This window comes from Phasianus colchicus, chromosome 25 (assembly GCF_987193195.1).
Source record: "Phasianus colchicus chromosome 25, bPhaCol1.hap1.1, whole genome shotgun sequence".
Lineage (NCBI taxonomy): Eukaryota > Metazoa > Chordata > Aves > Galliformes > Phasianidae > Phasianus > Phasianus colchicus.
The window spans coordinates 1,803,639-1,819,424 of NC_143460.1; the positions used below are offsets into that span (position 1 = coordinate 1,803,639).

Here is a 15,786-nt window from a genome sequence, read left to right on the forward strand (position 1 = left end):
GGAGCAGCAGACCTTTTTTGCTTGCTTTTGCAGGGAGGAGAAAGCTATACCTTGGGACATGAGGAGGGCTTTTCCTGCCCTTCTCTGCCCACAGCAGGACACCCAGGTGATCTGGTGCAGCATCCCCACGACGTGCTCACATTGCAGCCTTGCTGCCATCAGCCCAACCCTTGCTGCAGGCAGAGCCAGGGGTGAGGAGGAGCTGGTCAGCTGGTGCTGCCCTTTGGAGCCAGGTTGTAAATCTCTGGCTGGGATCCCAGGGAGCAAAACGGATGTGCAGGTATGGGGAGTTCCACCCATGCTGCTCCCTCCAGGGCAAAGGGCTTGGGGTTTCTGAAGGCATCCGAAGCCCCCTCAATGCCCCAAAGCATCCTGACAGGGGATGGAGGACAGCTGAGCCACCCATGGCACCTGGGGACACTCACAGAGTGGCAGCCCTCCTCCAGCACACCGAGTTCCCCAGCAGCACCTTGTGCTGGGATTTTGGGCACCAGCACACATAGCTCTGCTCCCACCACAATGTGCCACAAATGCTGCCTCTCTGTGCCAAGAAATGCTGCTCGTGCCTTGGCCAAGCATCAGACGGATGCTCCACGTGCACCACAGCTCATCCAGCCCACTGACCACCATCTGTGGGCTCAGCACAGCCCAGACCCTCTCTGCGGTCCTGCTGTCCTTCCTTGGTCCTGGACGTGGTGGCTCAGGGCAGAACCAGCACAGGATGTCAGGTCACAAGCTGTGTCCTGTAGAGCCACCCCATGCAGCATCAGCACTTAAGGCTGCTTGGAGCTCTCAGCACCCCAGGGGAGATGGGTGCAGGCTCTCATAGGTGAATCTCTTGATCAGACTGGGGGGCAACTGCCAGCCCAACCTCAGGTCTGGCAGGCACAGGGAGAGGGGAATGGGGGCTGTGAGCCGTAGGATGAAGGGGAAGGAGAGAGCGTGGGGAGGTGGCAGCTTACAGCAAAGTGTGCAGGGAGGCTGAGGACCCCCCCGCAGCCACCCAAGCTTATTCTTTGCCGCTCCTGCGGTAACGTTTTCACCTTGTGCTGCGAAGGAGTCATTATGCCGAGCCGGGGTGGCGATTGGCTGGCTAAAAATGCCTCTGTAATCTCCGTGCTGATCTTTACCCCCTCCTCCCCATCTGCCGTGACCTTCCTCCCAATGTGCAGAGCCAGCCCGAGCGAGACGGAGCCTCTGGGTTCCCTGCCAGCACCCCGGCCACCCCCACTACCGCCCAGCCTCCGCACCCCAGCGGCCTCCCCGCGCCCTCCCATGGGCCCTGCAGCCATTCGCCCAAGGTACCGACATGCGTCGTGTTCTGGCTCCTGGAGGTTGGCAATGAGGGGCTTCCAGTGGGCGGTGGGTGATGGGGACGGCGGTGGCCCTGCTGAATGGATGGGATGCTTGGGTTCGGCATGTTCCTGTGCACCCTGAGGGAGCTCTGCAATGCTCCCAGACCTGGGAAGTGAGATTTTGATGTAGCAGCTCGCTGCTGCCTGGTTTAAGCCATTTCCAAACTTCTGTAGGATTGAAGATCGCTTTCTATCTTGTGCCTGGGCTCAGGGGGCTGCTGTCAGGTGGGAAATAGCAGTAAGGGTCTTGTGGGGGGCAGCAGAGGTTCTGTGGCATCTTGTGGCTTGTCCCCGCTCTATGCGTTATGCAAAAGCTGCATCAGCTCAATAACAGCCCGCACAGCCCTGCTGGCACCCAAGGGCTCCTGAGGGACTTCTGGGGGGTCCTAGGGGGCTGTTGGCCCCAGGGGTGCCCCAAGGCCACACTCACTCTGGCAGCTGGGGGCTGGCACCATGGAGAGCCCACAGACCATCCCGCACCAGGAACGGGGTCCCTCCAGCTGCCCACAATGCATAAAAGAGGGCTGGGAGCCAAAAAGCCAGCCTGAACAGCCTGCAATTGTCAGGGCTGTCAGTGCTGAGCAAACAGAATGATTGTGCTCGTCTTCCCTCTGCCTCCTTGCTATGCGCTTGGCATCCTCTTACTTGCCTGGTGAGAAATTCAGGATCCTGCCCTCAACCAGGGGTTCAAAGAAATGCAGGCTCTGCTCGCACCCCCTCCTCACCCAGCACCATGGCACCAAGAGGCTGGCAGGGAGCTCTGCGAGGAGGCTTAGGATGAGCCAGGGGCTCCCGAGGGCAGTGGGGGCAATGCTCAACCCCCACAACCCCCAATTACCCCTGGGTATGAGGGGCTGAGAGATGTGGCTGCAGGGATGCATGGAGCAGCCGGTGGCACCTTGGGGCTTTGCCACCATTTTATCTCCTCATTTTGGCTCCTTTAGAAGAATAGGGATAGGTCACTGATAGGACAAGGAGGGGGAAAGCTGAACCTCATGGGGCAGACCCAGGGATGCAGCAATGGCTGCATGGGAGAAACGCATCTCCTGGCCCCATGCCCTGACCAGGATTGCTGCCCTTGTCCTTCTCATCCCACTGCACTGCACACATCCCCTCTCTGCCATTCTTGCTCCTGCCTCACAAACAGCAAAGCAAGTGCTTTGCTAAACGGATTAGAGCTGCACTCCTCCTGCAGCCTCCCTGAGCTGCTCCCGCAGCTCTCAGCCCCGCTGGGTGCTGCACTGCCACAGATCACATATTTGGGACATGGCAGTTCCTGCAGCACAGCCACCACAGGTTGTCCCAGAGCTCTGGGGCATGGTGACCTTACACCAAAATCTGGCTCCTGCAGCTGGTTGGCAGCACACATCTGGGGGCTAACAAGGCAGAAAATAACCCCATGTTGCAGGGGCAGTTCTGGTTAGGCAGGACACTGGTGGCACCGCTGGTGATGAGGCTGTGCTGTGTCCCCACGCCTCCTCAGCTCAGGGACAAGAGCTGGAAAAGGGAGAGGAGAGGCTTGGGAAGGAGATTAACACTGCAAAAGGGAATTTATCAGTGGCTGAATGCCAGGTCTGCCACTGGTGACAGCACTGAGCCCGTCCCCTCTTGCTTGCAGCGGTGTCCCCATCCCCTCCTGCCCCTCTTGGCCATTGCTGTCTCTTCCCACATTGCCATGCTATGGGCCCAAAGGCACCGCCTGGCTGTGTGGGATGGATTTAACTAAAGGGATTGAGGAAAGGCAGCCTGGGCAGCTGTAGAAACCTCACGTGCAGCTCTGCCCCACGGACAGACTTTGTCCCCGGTGGGGCAGCTAGCAGGGCTGTGTTTGTGCAACACCACGAAGGCAAACAGAAGATCCTGAGGTGTTTTAGCAAAGGAGCCTTGGAGTAGGCACTTCCCCATGGGGCACGGCAGCACAGAGGGAAGGAGGCAGAGACCCCGACCTTGCCATGGCTGTGGGCAATAGGGACGTGCTCCTCCTGCCTGCTGCCCACGGCAGACTCTGTGCAGAGGCATTTTCCCAGGAAAAATGGAGCCTTTATGTCCCGGCCCCTGCCCCGGAAGGGGCTCACAGGATGCCTTCGGGCTGGGTATGGGCAGACAAAAAGGGGATTGTTGTGGTGGGAGCTGGGTTGCTGGCAGCACCTGCTCCGTGTAAGGGGCCCTCCACAATGGCTTGCTTTCTGCATAATTGCTGCAGAGGGGCCAATTATCCTCCGATGCTAATTAGAGATGCAAAATAGCCTTGTGTTTGCATTCTCCCAGCAAGTGAGAGGGTTCCTAGGACCTGCAGCACATCTGTGGCTGAGGCAGGGCACGAGCATGGGGGCACCCACACCAGCTTCTGCCCCTTCTCCCCCCCAGCATCCAGTGGGAAGCAGAAACAGGAGGGCAGGGAAGGCACAGGGACAGCAGAGCAGAGGGACCCGATGTGTTGAGGGCTCTCCCACTGCTCCCAGCACCAACCAGCTCAGCACAGAGCTCTGTACCCAGAGGGTTCTGTGGCAATTTGGGTGATACATCTTCTTTTCCTTGCCTGCAAGGCAGATGGGAGGATGCCATGCTGAAAAATCCCCCCCATCACCATGCAAAGATCAGCACTCGTGCCCTGCAGGCTGACAGTGCTGGCAGCACGTGGCATTTCTGCCCAGCCCAGCCCAAAATGCAGCACTTGCTGCAGAGCATCACCGATCCAGAGGGACCCCCCTTGCCCTGGGCTGCATGGGCAGGATGCTGGCAGCCACCAGCAGTGCAGTCGGGGATGATTTGCTTCTCAGTTCACCGTGGTGCTCGAAGAATCTTAATTTCAGAGTGCCAAAAAGCCACATAAATCAAGGCTAATTTCCTGCCAATATTGGCCGCCGCTTCCCACGGGGAAACTCATTTTATTGAGGGGGAAATGAGTTATTGCAGGAAATAGTGACCGCTGGATGGTGCACACTGGGGGAAGGTTTGTCATGGCCGTGTTTTTGCCACAGGAGCCAGCTGGCACTCACTGCCAGGGCTCTGCACCGTGGAGGCAGGGCTCCATGTGTCACAGGTGACAGTGGGCTGGGTACTGGAATCCCCCACCACTGAGATGCTCCCTATCATCTCCTAGGAGCATCTGTCACCTCCCAGTGTGTAATGCCAAGAGCGTTTGTTCCCCTGTGCCCAGATGCTGCCAGACCTGAGGGCAGCTGAGACAGCTCCGGGTTAGAACCTGTGCTGAGAACTGCCAGCTCACTGCACACGAAGATGACAGTGTTGCCCAAAAGCAGGTGTCAGAGCACCACTGCATGTTTAACCCACAGCACTCAGTAGCTCAGCAGCCTGAAACGGCAAAGAGCAAAGAGCACACGATGCTGCAGGAGCCCGAGCCCCCCCCGCTCTGTGTTGGGACAGCATTATTTCACCTGGGTCTTGCATTGCCTTCTCCCCTGCTGCCAGCGCAGCCAGCCCTGAAATATTTCAGGGCCCTTCTGGCCTGCTAAGATGTGGGAAGACATGCTCAGATGGCACACAGAGCCCCACCAAGCTTCATTAAGGAATGCAAGGCGCTCATTAGGGGAAAGCTGAGCTGGGCTGAGCCTCACGGGAGCAGGTTGCATTCTGTGGGCAACCCGATCTGGGCAGCTGCAGCCCGACAACCAGACAGCCTCATTACTGCAGCTCCTGTGGGCGGCTTCGGTTACTCAGCCCAAGCCTCTCGTCTCCTGCCAGCTTTGAATTTCCCTGACATCACCCCAAGCTGGGGGGAAAATGCAGGCAATGGGGAGTGGGAGAGCCTGTCGGTACCCTGGCTCCAGGCTGCTGTTCCCCATAAGGCTCACGGATGTGGCACCCCAGGATAAATGCCCAGGCACAAGCCCTGTTGTTTGGGAGGAGGCAGCAGGTGAACACTGCTTGGTTCCATGGCCTTCGAGCAGCAGCTTATGGTGTGCAGCAGCTTATGGGGTGCAGCTGCTTTGCCCTTTCCCCAGCCCCATCCCATGCTTCTACACAGCTATTGCACCAGCTCCTTCCCAGCTGGCACATTTGGCAGGGAGGCAGCACCAGATGCCTCTCCAAAGGTGTTTTGGGGTGTTTGTTTCTACAAGAGCTCAGCCATGAACCCCTCCCCACTGCACCAGGGGGAGGAGTGGAGAGAGAGCTCTGCTCCGTCCTGTCCTGCCGCCCTGCACCTAATGCATGAGGATTTCAAGGATCCCAAGGACAAGGCTGCCCTGCTCAGCTTCCCCAGAGCCACGGTGCAGCACAGCTGAAGGGTGATAAGAACCTGTTCCCAGCCCTGCTGGAGCCCTGCAGCACCAATGGGGTCGGACACCTGTGCACACCTTGTTGCCCTGTGCCACCTCCCACAGCTCAGCACCCGCTGAGCCCCAAGACCAGTGCTGGAGCACATCACCCTGCACTGTTCTGTGACAAGTGGGCGCTGAGCACCCTATAACCCCAGGTGTGCGCACAAGGCACAGCAAACGCCTGCCCTTCCTGGTACCTAAGAAAACCCGATGCCAAGGCGTGTACATGTTGGGGGGGAACGGGGTGGTCCACATCCTCCCTGGATGGTTTTTGCAACCTTTTAAGCATCGGCTCCATCCCCGGTTGCCTTGACGACAGGAGGCTGCAGGCTGGGCGCGCTCCCGCGGCCGTGCGCGGTGCTGCTGCCCGGCTGGTGCTGAGCGCGGCGCAACGCAGCGCGCCCGTCCCACCGAGCCCCCCCCCCGAGCCCCCCTGCGGCCCCTACAGCCCAGCCCAGGTAAGCGGCAGCCCCTGCAGTGCTTTACTGCAGGGAGCCTGGGGAGGGACAGGGGACAGCCAGGTTCCCCCCCCCGGGGATGGGGCTGCGGGATGCTTGGGGTGCCTTGTGTGCATGAGAGGGGTGCAGGGGGGTGTTGCGAGAAACTGGTTTATGTTCACCGCCAGGGCAGGGTTTGGTGTACCTGATCTTTTCTGTGAGCTGGGGGGATGCACATGTGACCTTCAGTCCCCCTGTGTGTCCATGAGGGTGCTGGGGCTGTGACCCTGCTGCGCTACCACGGGTATGCCTCAGTTTCCCTGGCTGCTCCAATGGTCTGGAGGGGAGAGGACTTGTGTTATCCCCACCATCACTGTCTCCTTGCCCAGATGAGCACCTCACCCTGTTGCTGAACCCCTCCTTTTGTTGTCTTCTCCCCAGCTTCTCCCTGCTTCTTCCTACACCCTCACTGAGCCCCCCACCCCCACCCCAGGTCTCTTCCCCCACCACTGACAGCCAAACCCCAGGCACCTGGCAGCCCCATGGCAGCCCCATTCCCCTCCCGTCACTGCCAGCCCTGGGCTCACCGAGGGGCAGAGGATGCCCCCCCCCCCAAGCACACAGTGCTCTGCCTCCCCCCTTCCCAATATGGAAGCACCCCCACATCCTCCAGCACTTCTCGGCTTAATTACAAAACACATATTTGGATTTCCGTCTAAACCCCACTCCTGGGACTGCAAAAATCCCTACTCAAGAGTCAGAGCATCCTTGTTTACAGCAGCGAGCTAAGAAGGCAGACTGAGAAGAGATGCAGAGCTGCAAGGAGAATTGGAACCCCAGCAGCTGAGGTTCAGAGCAGTTTCCCTTCCCCAGGCCTGAGCACATTATGGGGCTGACAATCCTGCTCCAGATCTCTGCACCCTGCTGGTGTCTATCTACATTCCTGGCACATCCGCTGTACCTGTGCTGGCTGCAAGCTCCCCCGGAGAGAAACGCTTGTGTTATCTGCAAATGCCATGCATACTTCCAGAAATCTGAGCAAGGCTTGTAAAATCCCTTAGAAGACTTTGATGGGTGTCCTGCGTGCTGAGGGAGATAATGCTGGGGAGAGAAGGAGGAATATTTCTGCAGAGCACACAAAATGTCAAGCTGATTGCTGCCAGGTCTTGGAGCAAAAAGCGTCGTCCTGGTACTGCAATGTGGCAGCACTGGCAGCACGCAACCCCATCCCAGCCAGATGGGCACCCTGCTGCCATCATATGGGACATGGAGCTCTTGTAGCATCCCTGGGACCAATGAACCTCTTTTGCAAATGCTCCAGTTTGGAAGAAGCTGCAGATCTGCTCACTGGACCCCCAACCTATTCTTGCTCCCCCAGGACTGGGACAAGGCACTGCCACAGGCACATCCTGCTCAGGGCTCGGTGGAAGAGCAGCTCTCAGAAATTTCCCATCGTTACCCATGCATCGCCCCAAGGATGTGCTGTGTGCATTATCCCCAAGCCAGCCCCACAGCACTGCCATGTCTGAAACCCCACAGAGAAGCACCCTGTGTACGAGGTCCCTCTGAGCCCCACACCTGGGCAGGCTTGGGCCGTTTGCCTCAGGGCTCCCATCCCAGCTACAGTGGTTTTGCTGGGGGAAGCAGGACACAACCCTGCAATGAGCTGTTCCCAATCTGAGCCCACGGCTTGGGAAAACCCAGGCTTACCTCCCTTCAGGCTTTAACTCAATTTGATAATTGGTGGGGTGGACACACAGCCAGGCCTTCCCTGGATCGCTCACGCCTCCCCATGCTGCTCAGCCCTGAGCCTGGGGCTCTGCTCAGCTCCAGCTGCCAGTGGGAATCAGCAGCACCCACTGCCCAGAACTCTCCAAGCCAGCCCCATAGGGATGCTTGGGGTTGAGGGGAGAGACCCCAGGCACCCAGCCAGGTGCCCACATCTCCCCAGGCCACTGTCACCATTGTCACACCGTCACCACTCCCCGAAGTGCAGCCCCCACCTCACTACTTCCCACTCCATCCCATTTCCTATATCCCATGGGGATTGCTGCTCCTCTGTGGGCGAGGAAACTGCATCTCATTCCCTGTGCCATGAGCATGCAGAGAGCCCCAGTTCTGGTTCTGGGGCACAGGGAGGGCAGCCAGCAGCATTTCCCTTCCAGTAAAGCATCTTGGAGAACATGCTGGCTTTGCTGCCATTGTGCTGGGGTGTCTCATCCACTGTGCTTTGCCATGGCAGGAGCAGCACAAGGTGCTCATACCCGTGCTGGGATACTGCTCCTTGGTGCAGTGGGTGTGCATGAGGTTGGACCCTGCTCTTGGCACTGCTGTTCTGAGTCCATTTGTCTTCAGCTTGGTTTTCACGTGGCATTGCATCACGGTGGCATCGGGGCAACCGGTGCTGCACCCATCATCTGCAATTAGCAGCAATAGAGGCGAGGAAATCAGCTTCCTGCAGCCAAGCACGCAAACTGGGGCTGCTGAAATGCAGCCTGAATCCCTCCCAGTACAGCCCTATATGCACCCTCGGCCTCATGTGCTTGCAGAAGGAAACCAAACTGCAGCACCTATTTCACATTACAGCTCCTCGGAAGGTGTTTTTTATCAAGCCAGGACTCTGCATTTAATTGCAATATAACCAGCTCAGACAATTGGCTCCTTTTGAATTGCCAGGACTCTCTGCTGTACTGATGGCCCTGCTGGGAGCCACCAAGAGAACAGCACGCAGCAGATTGCATCCTGCCCTGCTCACGTGCTCCTGCAGATGAGGTCCTCACGCAGCACTGAGGGGCTGGAGCTGCATTGGGGCTGGGATGCTTTGCAGGAGGGTTTGGCACCAAGACTAATCCTGGCATGGCATCACTCTCAGCCCCACAGCAGGGCTCAGATCTGTCTCCTGCTTTGTCACAAACCCAAACCTTGGGGAAGGATGGGGACAGGGACATGAGTTCCATCCACGCTCTGCTCCCCTCCTTGCAGTGCATCTGCTGCAGTCCTGCTGTGGCAAAGGGCTCTCTGCAGCAAAAAAATACCTAGACTGGGAAGTTTTGCAGCCCCTCCTGGTCCCACGTGCAGGTAGCAGGATGGGGACACATGCAGACAGCTGCCACTGCACCCCAACCTGCTGCGCAACTCGGGGCACCGCTCCATGGCCTGCAGGCTCAGAGGTGATGCTGCAGCAAATGCAAAGTGCATCCCCATCTGCTGCTCTGCTCAGTGGCTGTAGCAAACCCACTAATGGTGAATGTGATTGTGTGATGCCACCCACTGAGTCCCCATTTCCAGCATGGGGGGTGCAGCCTTGTTCAAGCAGCACCTGCTTGTGCAGCTGTGGGGGTTCCCAGCTCCTGTGCCCACAGCATCAGCAGTGCCAGCCCTCTGCATTGCAGCACCTCCTGCCTGCATGGGGTCAGCGCCTGCATCCTGGCCCCCAGTACCTGCACAGGGACAGGGATCCACTGTAGCAGCAGGAGCTGTGTCTCAAGAGATGAGCTGTGCACTGAGCAGTCTGCTGGGGAGGATGGAGAGGTGCAGGGGGACCTGAGGCTGCAGGAGCAACCCAAGGACATGCCAGCGTCTGCAGGGGCATGAGCTCAGACAAACTTTACTGCTGCAGCTTGCAAAACCCTCTGGTGGCTTTGGGGTGGTTCAGGGCAGTGAAGCAGAGCCCCTCTGCTCAGGGTTCCTGAGTGACAGCACCCAGCTGGGGCTGGCAGCTCGCCCACACCGTGCTCAGCCGCCGGGCATCACTGCCAGCCGCCTCAATGCAAAGCAATGGGCTGCAGCAGAGGGGATGGTGGGGGCTGTGCTGCTGCCCCGGGTGGTGGGCATCGAACACAGGTCTGGCTGCACAGAGGGCACAAGCACACGTGCACGCATGTCTGCCTGCATGCATGTTTGTATGTCTGGGTGCTGGGCAGGAGAGCAACAACAAGGCAGCAGCGTTTGCTGGAAAGCGATGCAGAGCCAAAAATAACCCCCAGAGCTGCAGCTCAAACCCAAATAACAGCACCGAACTCTGAGCTGCAGCAAAGCCTTGCAGCACCCCATGGCCTGGGGGACTCTGTGCCCGTGGGTCTCATAGGACCCTCCCCAGCATCCCCAGCACTGCCTTGGGCTGTTCCCCTGAGGGTGCCTTTGCGCTGCATCCGTGATGAAACTCAGAGCCAAAGTCAGGGTGTGAACAAATCCCAACACCTCGGGGCACGCTGTGGGTGTGCAGGGAGGTGGGGGCTGTGATGTAGGTGCCCCATGCACGTGGGTGGGTGCTGCACGCCATGGGCTGCACGGGGACAGTGCTGGCTGCGCTCCACACCGCCGCGCTCCCCATCCATCTGCGTCTCTGCGGCGGAGCAAGGGACAGTCACGCGTTTATTTTTAACTGGCTGGGGAGGACGGGCAGGGATTGGTGGGTTTCTTGGTTATATCACTAAATCCCTGCGAGGCCCTGTTAGTTCCAGCACAGTGAGCCTGGCCGTGGTGCACCAGTAACCGTTTCAGCACTCATTCCTTCATGCTCCATCCCAATGGGGCCCGATGTGCGCACAGATGGAGCAAGAGGGAAACCCACACCCTGCATCCCATGGGTGCACCCCATGCCATCGCCCTATTCCAGGTGTGGGATGTGGCCCAGGTGTCTGGGTCTCCTGTTGCATCTCCAACCTCCCTGGCTGCGATGGTGCGTGGGGATCACAGCTGTATTCCCCCACCCCAGCACTTCTGTGTGGTTTGTGGCTGTGTTGTCCCCATGCTGGTGGCAGATGCCATGCAGGGCAAGCCCAGCACATGCCATGGGGAGCAGTGTCCCACTGTCACCGTGATGTTCTCGGTCCCCTCACCATCCCTGTGAAATGCCCATCCACCAAGCCCATCCTCAGGTCCCCATGTGATCCTCATCCATCAGTCCCATCCCCACATCCCCCAGCCCCACATGCAGCTCCGTGCAGAGCAGCGAAGGGTTAAGCCATGCAGCAGCCCCCACGTGACGCTCCGGGGATGCCGTTTTTCTGTAGATCAGGACGGATTAGGCTGGAATATCAGGACGAGAATTTCTCCGGGCTGTGCTCCCCCCACTCTGCGGCGCCCTGAGGATGCACAGCTGCTGGGCCAGGGCCCCCCCTGGGTAAGGGCTCCCCGTGTTGCTCCCCGCGTTTCTCCCCACGTTTCTCCACCCCAGCAGAGCAGCTTTAGGGTTTTGGTGGCTCTGCGGCAGCTCTGCCTGACCAGACATTGCATAAGAAATCCTGGGGCTCGAGCAGGGCTTGGCTGCCTGCAGAGGGTTTGGATTTTGGATGGCACCTTAGGGGGAGATATTGGGGGCATAGGAAGGGAGACAGAAAGGGCACTGTCCCCATCCCCATCCCCTGCAGCTGGATGCTCACCCTGCAGCACTGCAGGAGATGGGGATGGAGATGATGAAGATGGGAATTCCGATGGGAATGGGGTCCCTGCAGCCCACCCTGACCCCTCTGCTCTCCCCAGTGCATGAGGCTGCTGCTTGCCCGAGAGCCCCTGAGCGCCCGCACTGACGGCCGAGGCCGTGCCAGGAACCATGTCGGGTTCCTACGACGAGTCGGCAGCAGCCGCCGAGGAGACGACCGACAGCTTCTGGGAGGTGAGCCTTTGCCAAACCCTGTCCCTGCGGTGTCCCGGTTTGCTGTCACCGCCCAGCACTGCACCCTTACCTTCTGAAGCCAGCCCAGAGCTGGGGTCCCTGCTGCGGTGGCTGGGGGGGGTCCCGGTGGGGCTGCAGGAGGTCCTGCCCTACCAGCACTTACAGTCAGAGCGGGCCAAAAGGAGGTGGCCTTAAGACCCAGAGCAAAAGCTCCATCCGTGCATCCCACCATGGCATCCATGGTCATGGCTCTATCCCAATCAATCCCTCTCCCTATCCACATCTCCATCCCTGTCCCCATCCCCATCTCTGCTCCCATCCCCATCGCTGTCCCCAACCCAGGTGGGGAACTACAAGCGCACGGTGAAGCGGATTGATGATGGACACCGGCTCTGCAATGACCTCATGAACTGTGTGCACGAGAGGGCCAAGATTGAGAAGTCCTACGCCCAGCAGCTCACTGACTGGTCCAAGAGGTGGAGGCAGCTCATTGAGAAAGGTATTGGGACACCTGGATGCCATGGGGGCGGGTCCGAGCTGCATGGGGGTGCTCACCCATCCCCTACATCCCCAGGCCCCCAGTATGGCAGCCTGGAGAGGGCGTGGGGTGCCATCATGACGGAGGCAGACAAGGTGAGCGAGCTGCACCAGGACGTGAAGAACAGCCTGCTGAATGATGACTTTGAGAAGGTGAAGAACTGGCAGAAGGACGCCTACCACAAGCAGATCATGGGGGGCTTCAAGGAGGCCAAGGAGGCTGAGGATGGCTTCCGGAAAGCGCAGAAGCCCTGGGCCAAGAAGCTCAAGGAGGTGAGAGGAGAACCACGGCATGGCCATGCCTTGTCCCAGTCCCAGCTCTAGGTCCAAGCTGGATATCACATTTCTGCAGGCAGAGGGGCAGGGTAGGAGCTATGGTGTCCTTGTTAATCCCATGTCCATCCTCTTCTCCCCATAGCTGGAGACAGCCAAGAAAGCCTACCACCTGGCCTGCAAGGAGGAGAAGCTGGCAATGACCCGGGAAGCCAACAGCAAAGCAGACCAGTCCAACACTCCCGAGCAGCAGAAGAAGCTCCAGGACAAAGTGGAAAAGTGCAAGCAGGATGTGCAAAAGGTGCGAGCCATCAGCACTATGGTGCAGCTCCACTGCTGCCCCTGCTGCAGGCTCATGCAACACAGGGCAGTGGAAATGGACACCACCACTTCACCATCCCCATTTATTCCCATTTCCCTGTCTCTGGTTGTGTGTACAAGAAGGTTACAGGCAGTAGTGAGTGTGAGCAGAGCAGAGATTTTACCCTCCCACTGGGGCAAGATCTCTTCTGTATCCTCATTTTTCCCTGTGGAGGCTCTTAGCTCAAGAAGGGCTCCCCAGCATGGAGACCCATGGGTCAGCCTGGCTCTGTGGGGAGGGGGCTGGGGGGCTCAAGATGTAACCAGGCACCTCATGTACCCTGCAGACTCAGGAGAAGTACGAGAAGGTTCTGGATGAGCTGAACAAGTGCACCCCACAGTACATGGAGAGCATGGAGCAGGTCTTCGAGCAGTGCCAGCAGTTTGAGGAGAAGAGGCTCAACTTCCTCAAGGAGGTGCTCCTGGATATCAAGAGGCACCTGAACCTGGCTGAGAGCAGCAGGTAGGTGCTCTCCCTGCTGTCTGGGTAGAAATCACCCATGTGAGGTCTCCTTGTGCTGTCCTGAAGGGACCAGGTGCTTCCCATCCCCTGCAGGACAATGGAATGGGCTCTCTGATCAACACAATGGTCACTGAGTGGTACCAGAGTGGTGTTCCCCAGTGCCTCCTGGGGGTGGCACAAAATAGGCATCATAGAATAGAATCGTTCAGGCTGGAAGAAACAACCAAGATCACCAAGTCCAACCCCAACCTACCCCCATTATGCCTTCTAACCATATCCTTCAGTGCCGCATCTCCACGGTCCATCCCTGGTGACTCCGCCGCTTCCAGGGCAGCTGTGCCACTGCATCACCACTCTTTCCGCAAAAAAAAAAGTCTCCTAACATCCAACCTGAACCTCCCCATCCCACCATCCCACCCCCATCCTGTGGATCCATCCCCATGGCACCCCGACCCTCACCTCTTCCCACAGCTACGCCAACGTCTACCGGGAGCTGGAGCAGACCATCCGCCTCTCAGATGCTCAGGAGGATCTCCGGTGGTTCCGCAGCACCAGTGGCCCTGGCATGCCCATGAACTGGCCCCAGTTTGAGGTGAGGCTCACCCCCCTCCCCCCCCGGGATTGGGACCCACGTCCCAATGGCTGAGTGCTGAGAGCCTCATGCTTTGTGCCTCCAGGAGTGGAACCCAGACCTGACGCATACGATAACGCGCAAGGAGAAGATGAAGAAGGGTGAAGGGGTGACTCTGACCAATGCCAGCAGCACGGGAGAGAGCGGGGCATCAGCAGGAGAGCGCGGGAGGTGAGTGCCATCGGGGAGCCGCAGCCCACTGCTAGCACTGGGGAACGCATGGGATTTGCCTGTGCAAACACTCCTGCTGTCACTCTGGGGGCGGATGGGCAGTGCTGTTAGCTGGAGAACTGCTTGCTGCAGCTTGGGAAGTCCCCCGGATCGGGGTGCCCGCCCATCCCAAATCTCCTCTCCCTCTCACCCCAGCGTCAGCAGCCACGACCGCGGGCAGACCTACAGCGCCGAGTGGTCCGACGATGAGGGCAGCAACTCCTTCAATGCCAGCGAGGCCAATGGTGGAACCAACCCCTTTGATGAGGACTCAGCAGGGAAAGGCGTGCGGGTGCGGGCACTGTACGACTACGATGGGCAAGAGCAGGACGAGCTCAGCTTCAAAGCAGGTGATGGGATGTCCCATGCGTGACTCCCCTTTTGGGTGGAAAATCCACTAAATCGTGTTAGAGTTATCCCAGCTCATTGGCAGAGAGAATCATTAAGGTTGGAAGAGCCTTCCAAGTTCACCAAGTCCAACCTTCAGCCCGTCACACCGAGAGGGGAAGGCACGACACTGGGTGGGATGGGAGGGATGGGGCACAGGAGGAATCACGGGACACTCTTTGCATTCCTGCCCCACAAACCTCACTCAGCATGAACCCCACGCCCCAGAGGATGCTCCAACAGCAAACTCTCCCTTCCTCCCTTCTCCTCCAGGGGACGAGCTAACCAAGCTGGGTGAAGAAGACGAGCAGGGATGGTGCAAAGGGCGCTTGGACAACGGGCAGCTGGGGCTGTACCCTGCCAACTACGTGGAGGCAATCTAAGTCTTGTGCTGTGCTCCTCGTCGCCGTCTGCAGATCAACCCGCCCTCCGTTGTCTCCATTCTCCACCAGCCCACCGCCATCGCTCCGTCTGCTCCGTCACTCCTCCCCCTTAGAGATTCAGACATATTTTCCGACCGAGCTTTTATTTTTTTAAGAGTTGTCTCCGAAGAGTATTTTGCATAGTCGCTTTTTTCTTCTTCTAAGATAATGTGAAGCGAAAGACGACGCCGTCCGTTCCGCGCTAGCTGATTTTTCCCAGCGAAAATCCGATACCTCAAGATCTTAAAGCCCAACCAGCGACAGCTCCTCCTTGGTTGGTTTTTAAAGATACTGAACTCATGAGCCGCCTTCTGATTGGCTGGAACTGTTCCGAAACGCACGGCGCTGATCTCCTGGGACCAACCGAATTCGCCCCTCTCTGAAAAGAAAAAGAGAGGCAATGGGGTTTTGCACCTTTTATTTTATAATGTTTTCATGTTCTCTGCTCCGATTCCTCCTCCATCCCAAAAGAAGGGCACAGACGTCCCCTCCTGCCCCGCAGCCACCTGTCCCCATGGGAGGGAAGAAAAGCAGCCCCACCATGGAGCATGGTGGCACCTCTCCATCTTCCTCCTCCTCCTCTCCGCCCAGAGCTGTGCCCTGGGTGCTCTGCAGGGAGCAGCACTTTGTGAGAGCGAAGCACATCCCAAAATGTTGCTTCTTGGCCAAGGACCCCACCACAGCCCCACGTAGCCAAACTGGAAGAGAGTGGGGACCCCCTGGGTGCTGCTGGGATGGTCTCCTCTGACCCTTTCCAGAGGTCCTGCAGGGGGAGAGAAACTGCAGCCGTGCTCGCTCCATTCCTTCACCT

At 58.5% G+C, this 15,786-nt stretch overlaps 1 protein-coding gene across 1 annotated transcript; it reads left to right on the forward strand.

Annotated features, from left to right (window-relative positions):
• Positions 1 to 11,075: 11,075 nt before the first annotated feature.
• Positions 11,076 to 15,096, forward strand: PACSIN1 (protein kinase C and casein kinase substrate in neurons 1). Its single transcript, XM_031605922.2, has 10 exons — positions 11,076 to 11,200; positions 11,560 to 11,692; positions 12,035 to 12,191; positions 12,267 to 12,502; positions 12,648 to 12,803; positions 13,150 to 13,325; positions 13,797 to 13,917; positions 14,003 to 14,127; positions 14,323 to 14,516; positions 14,827 to 15,096. Exons 2-10 carry the CDS (start codon positions 11,630 to 11,632, stop codon positions 14,934 to 14,936), a joined length of 1,338 nt encoding a protein of 445 aa, XP_031461782.1. The 5' UTR covers positions 11,076 to 11,200; positions 11,560 to 11,629; the 3' UTR covers positions 14,937 to 15,096.
• Positions 15,097 to 15,786: the final 690 nt, after the last annotated feature.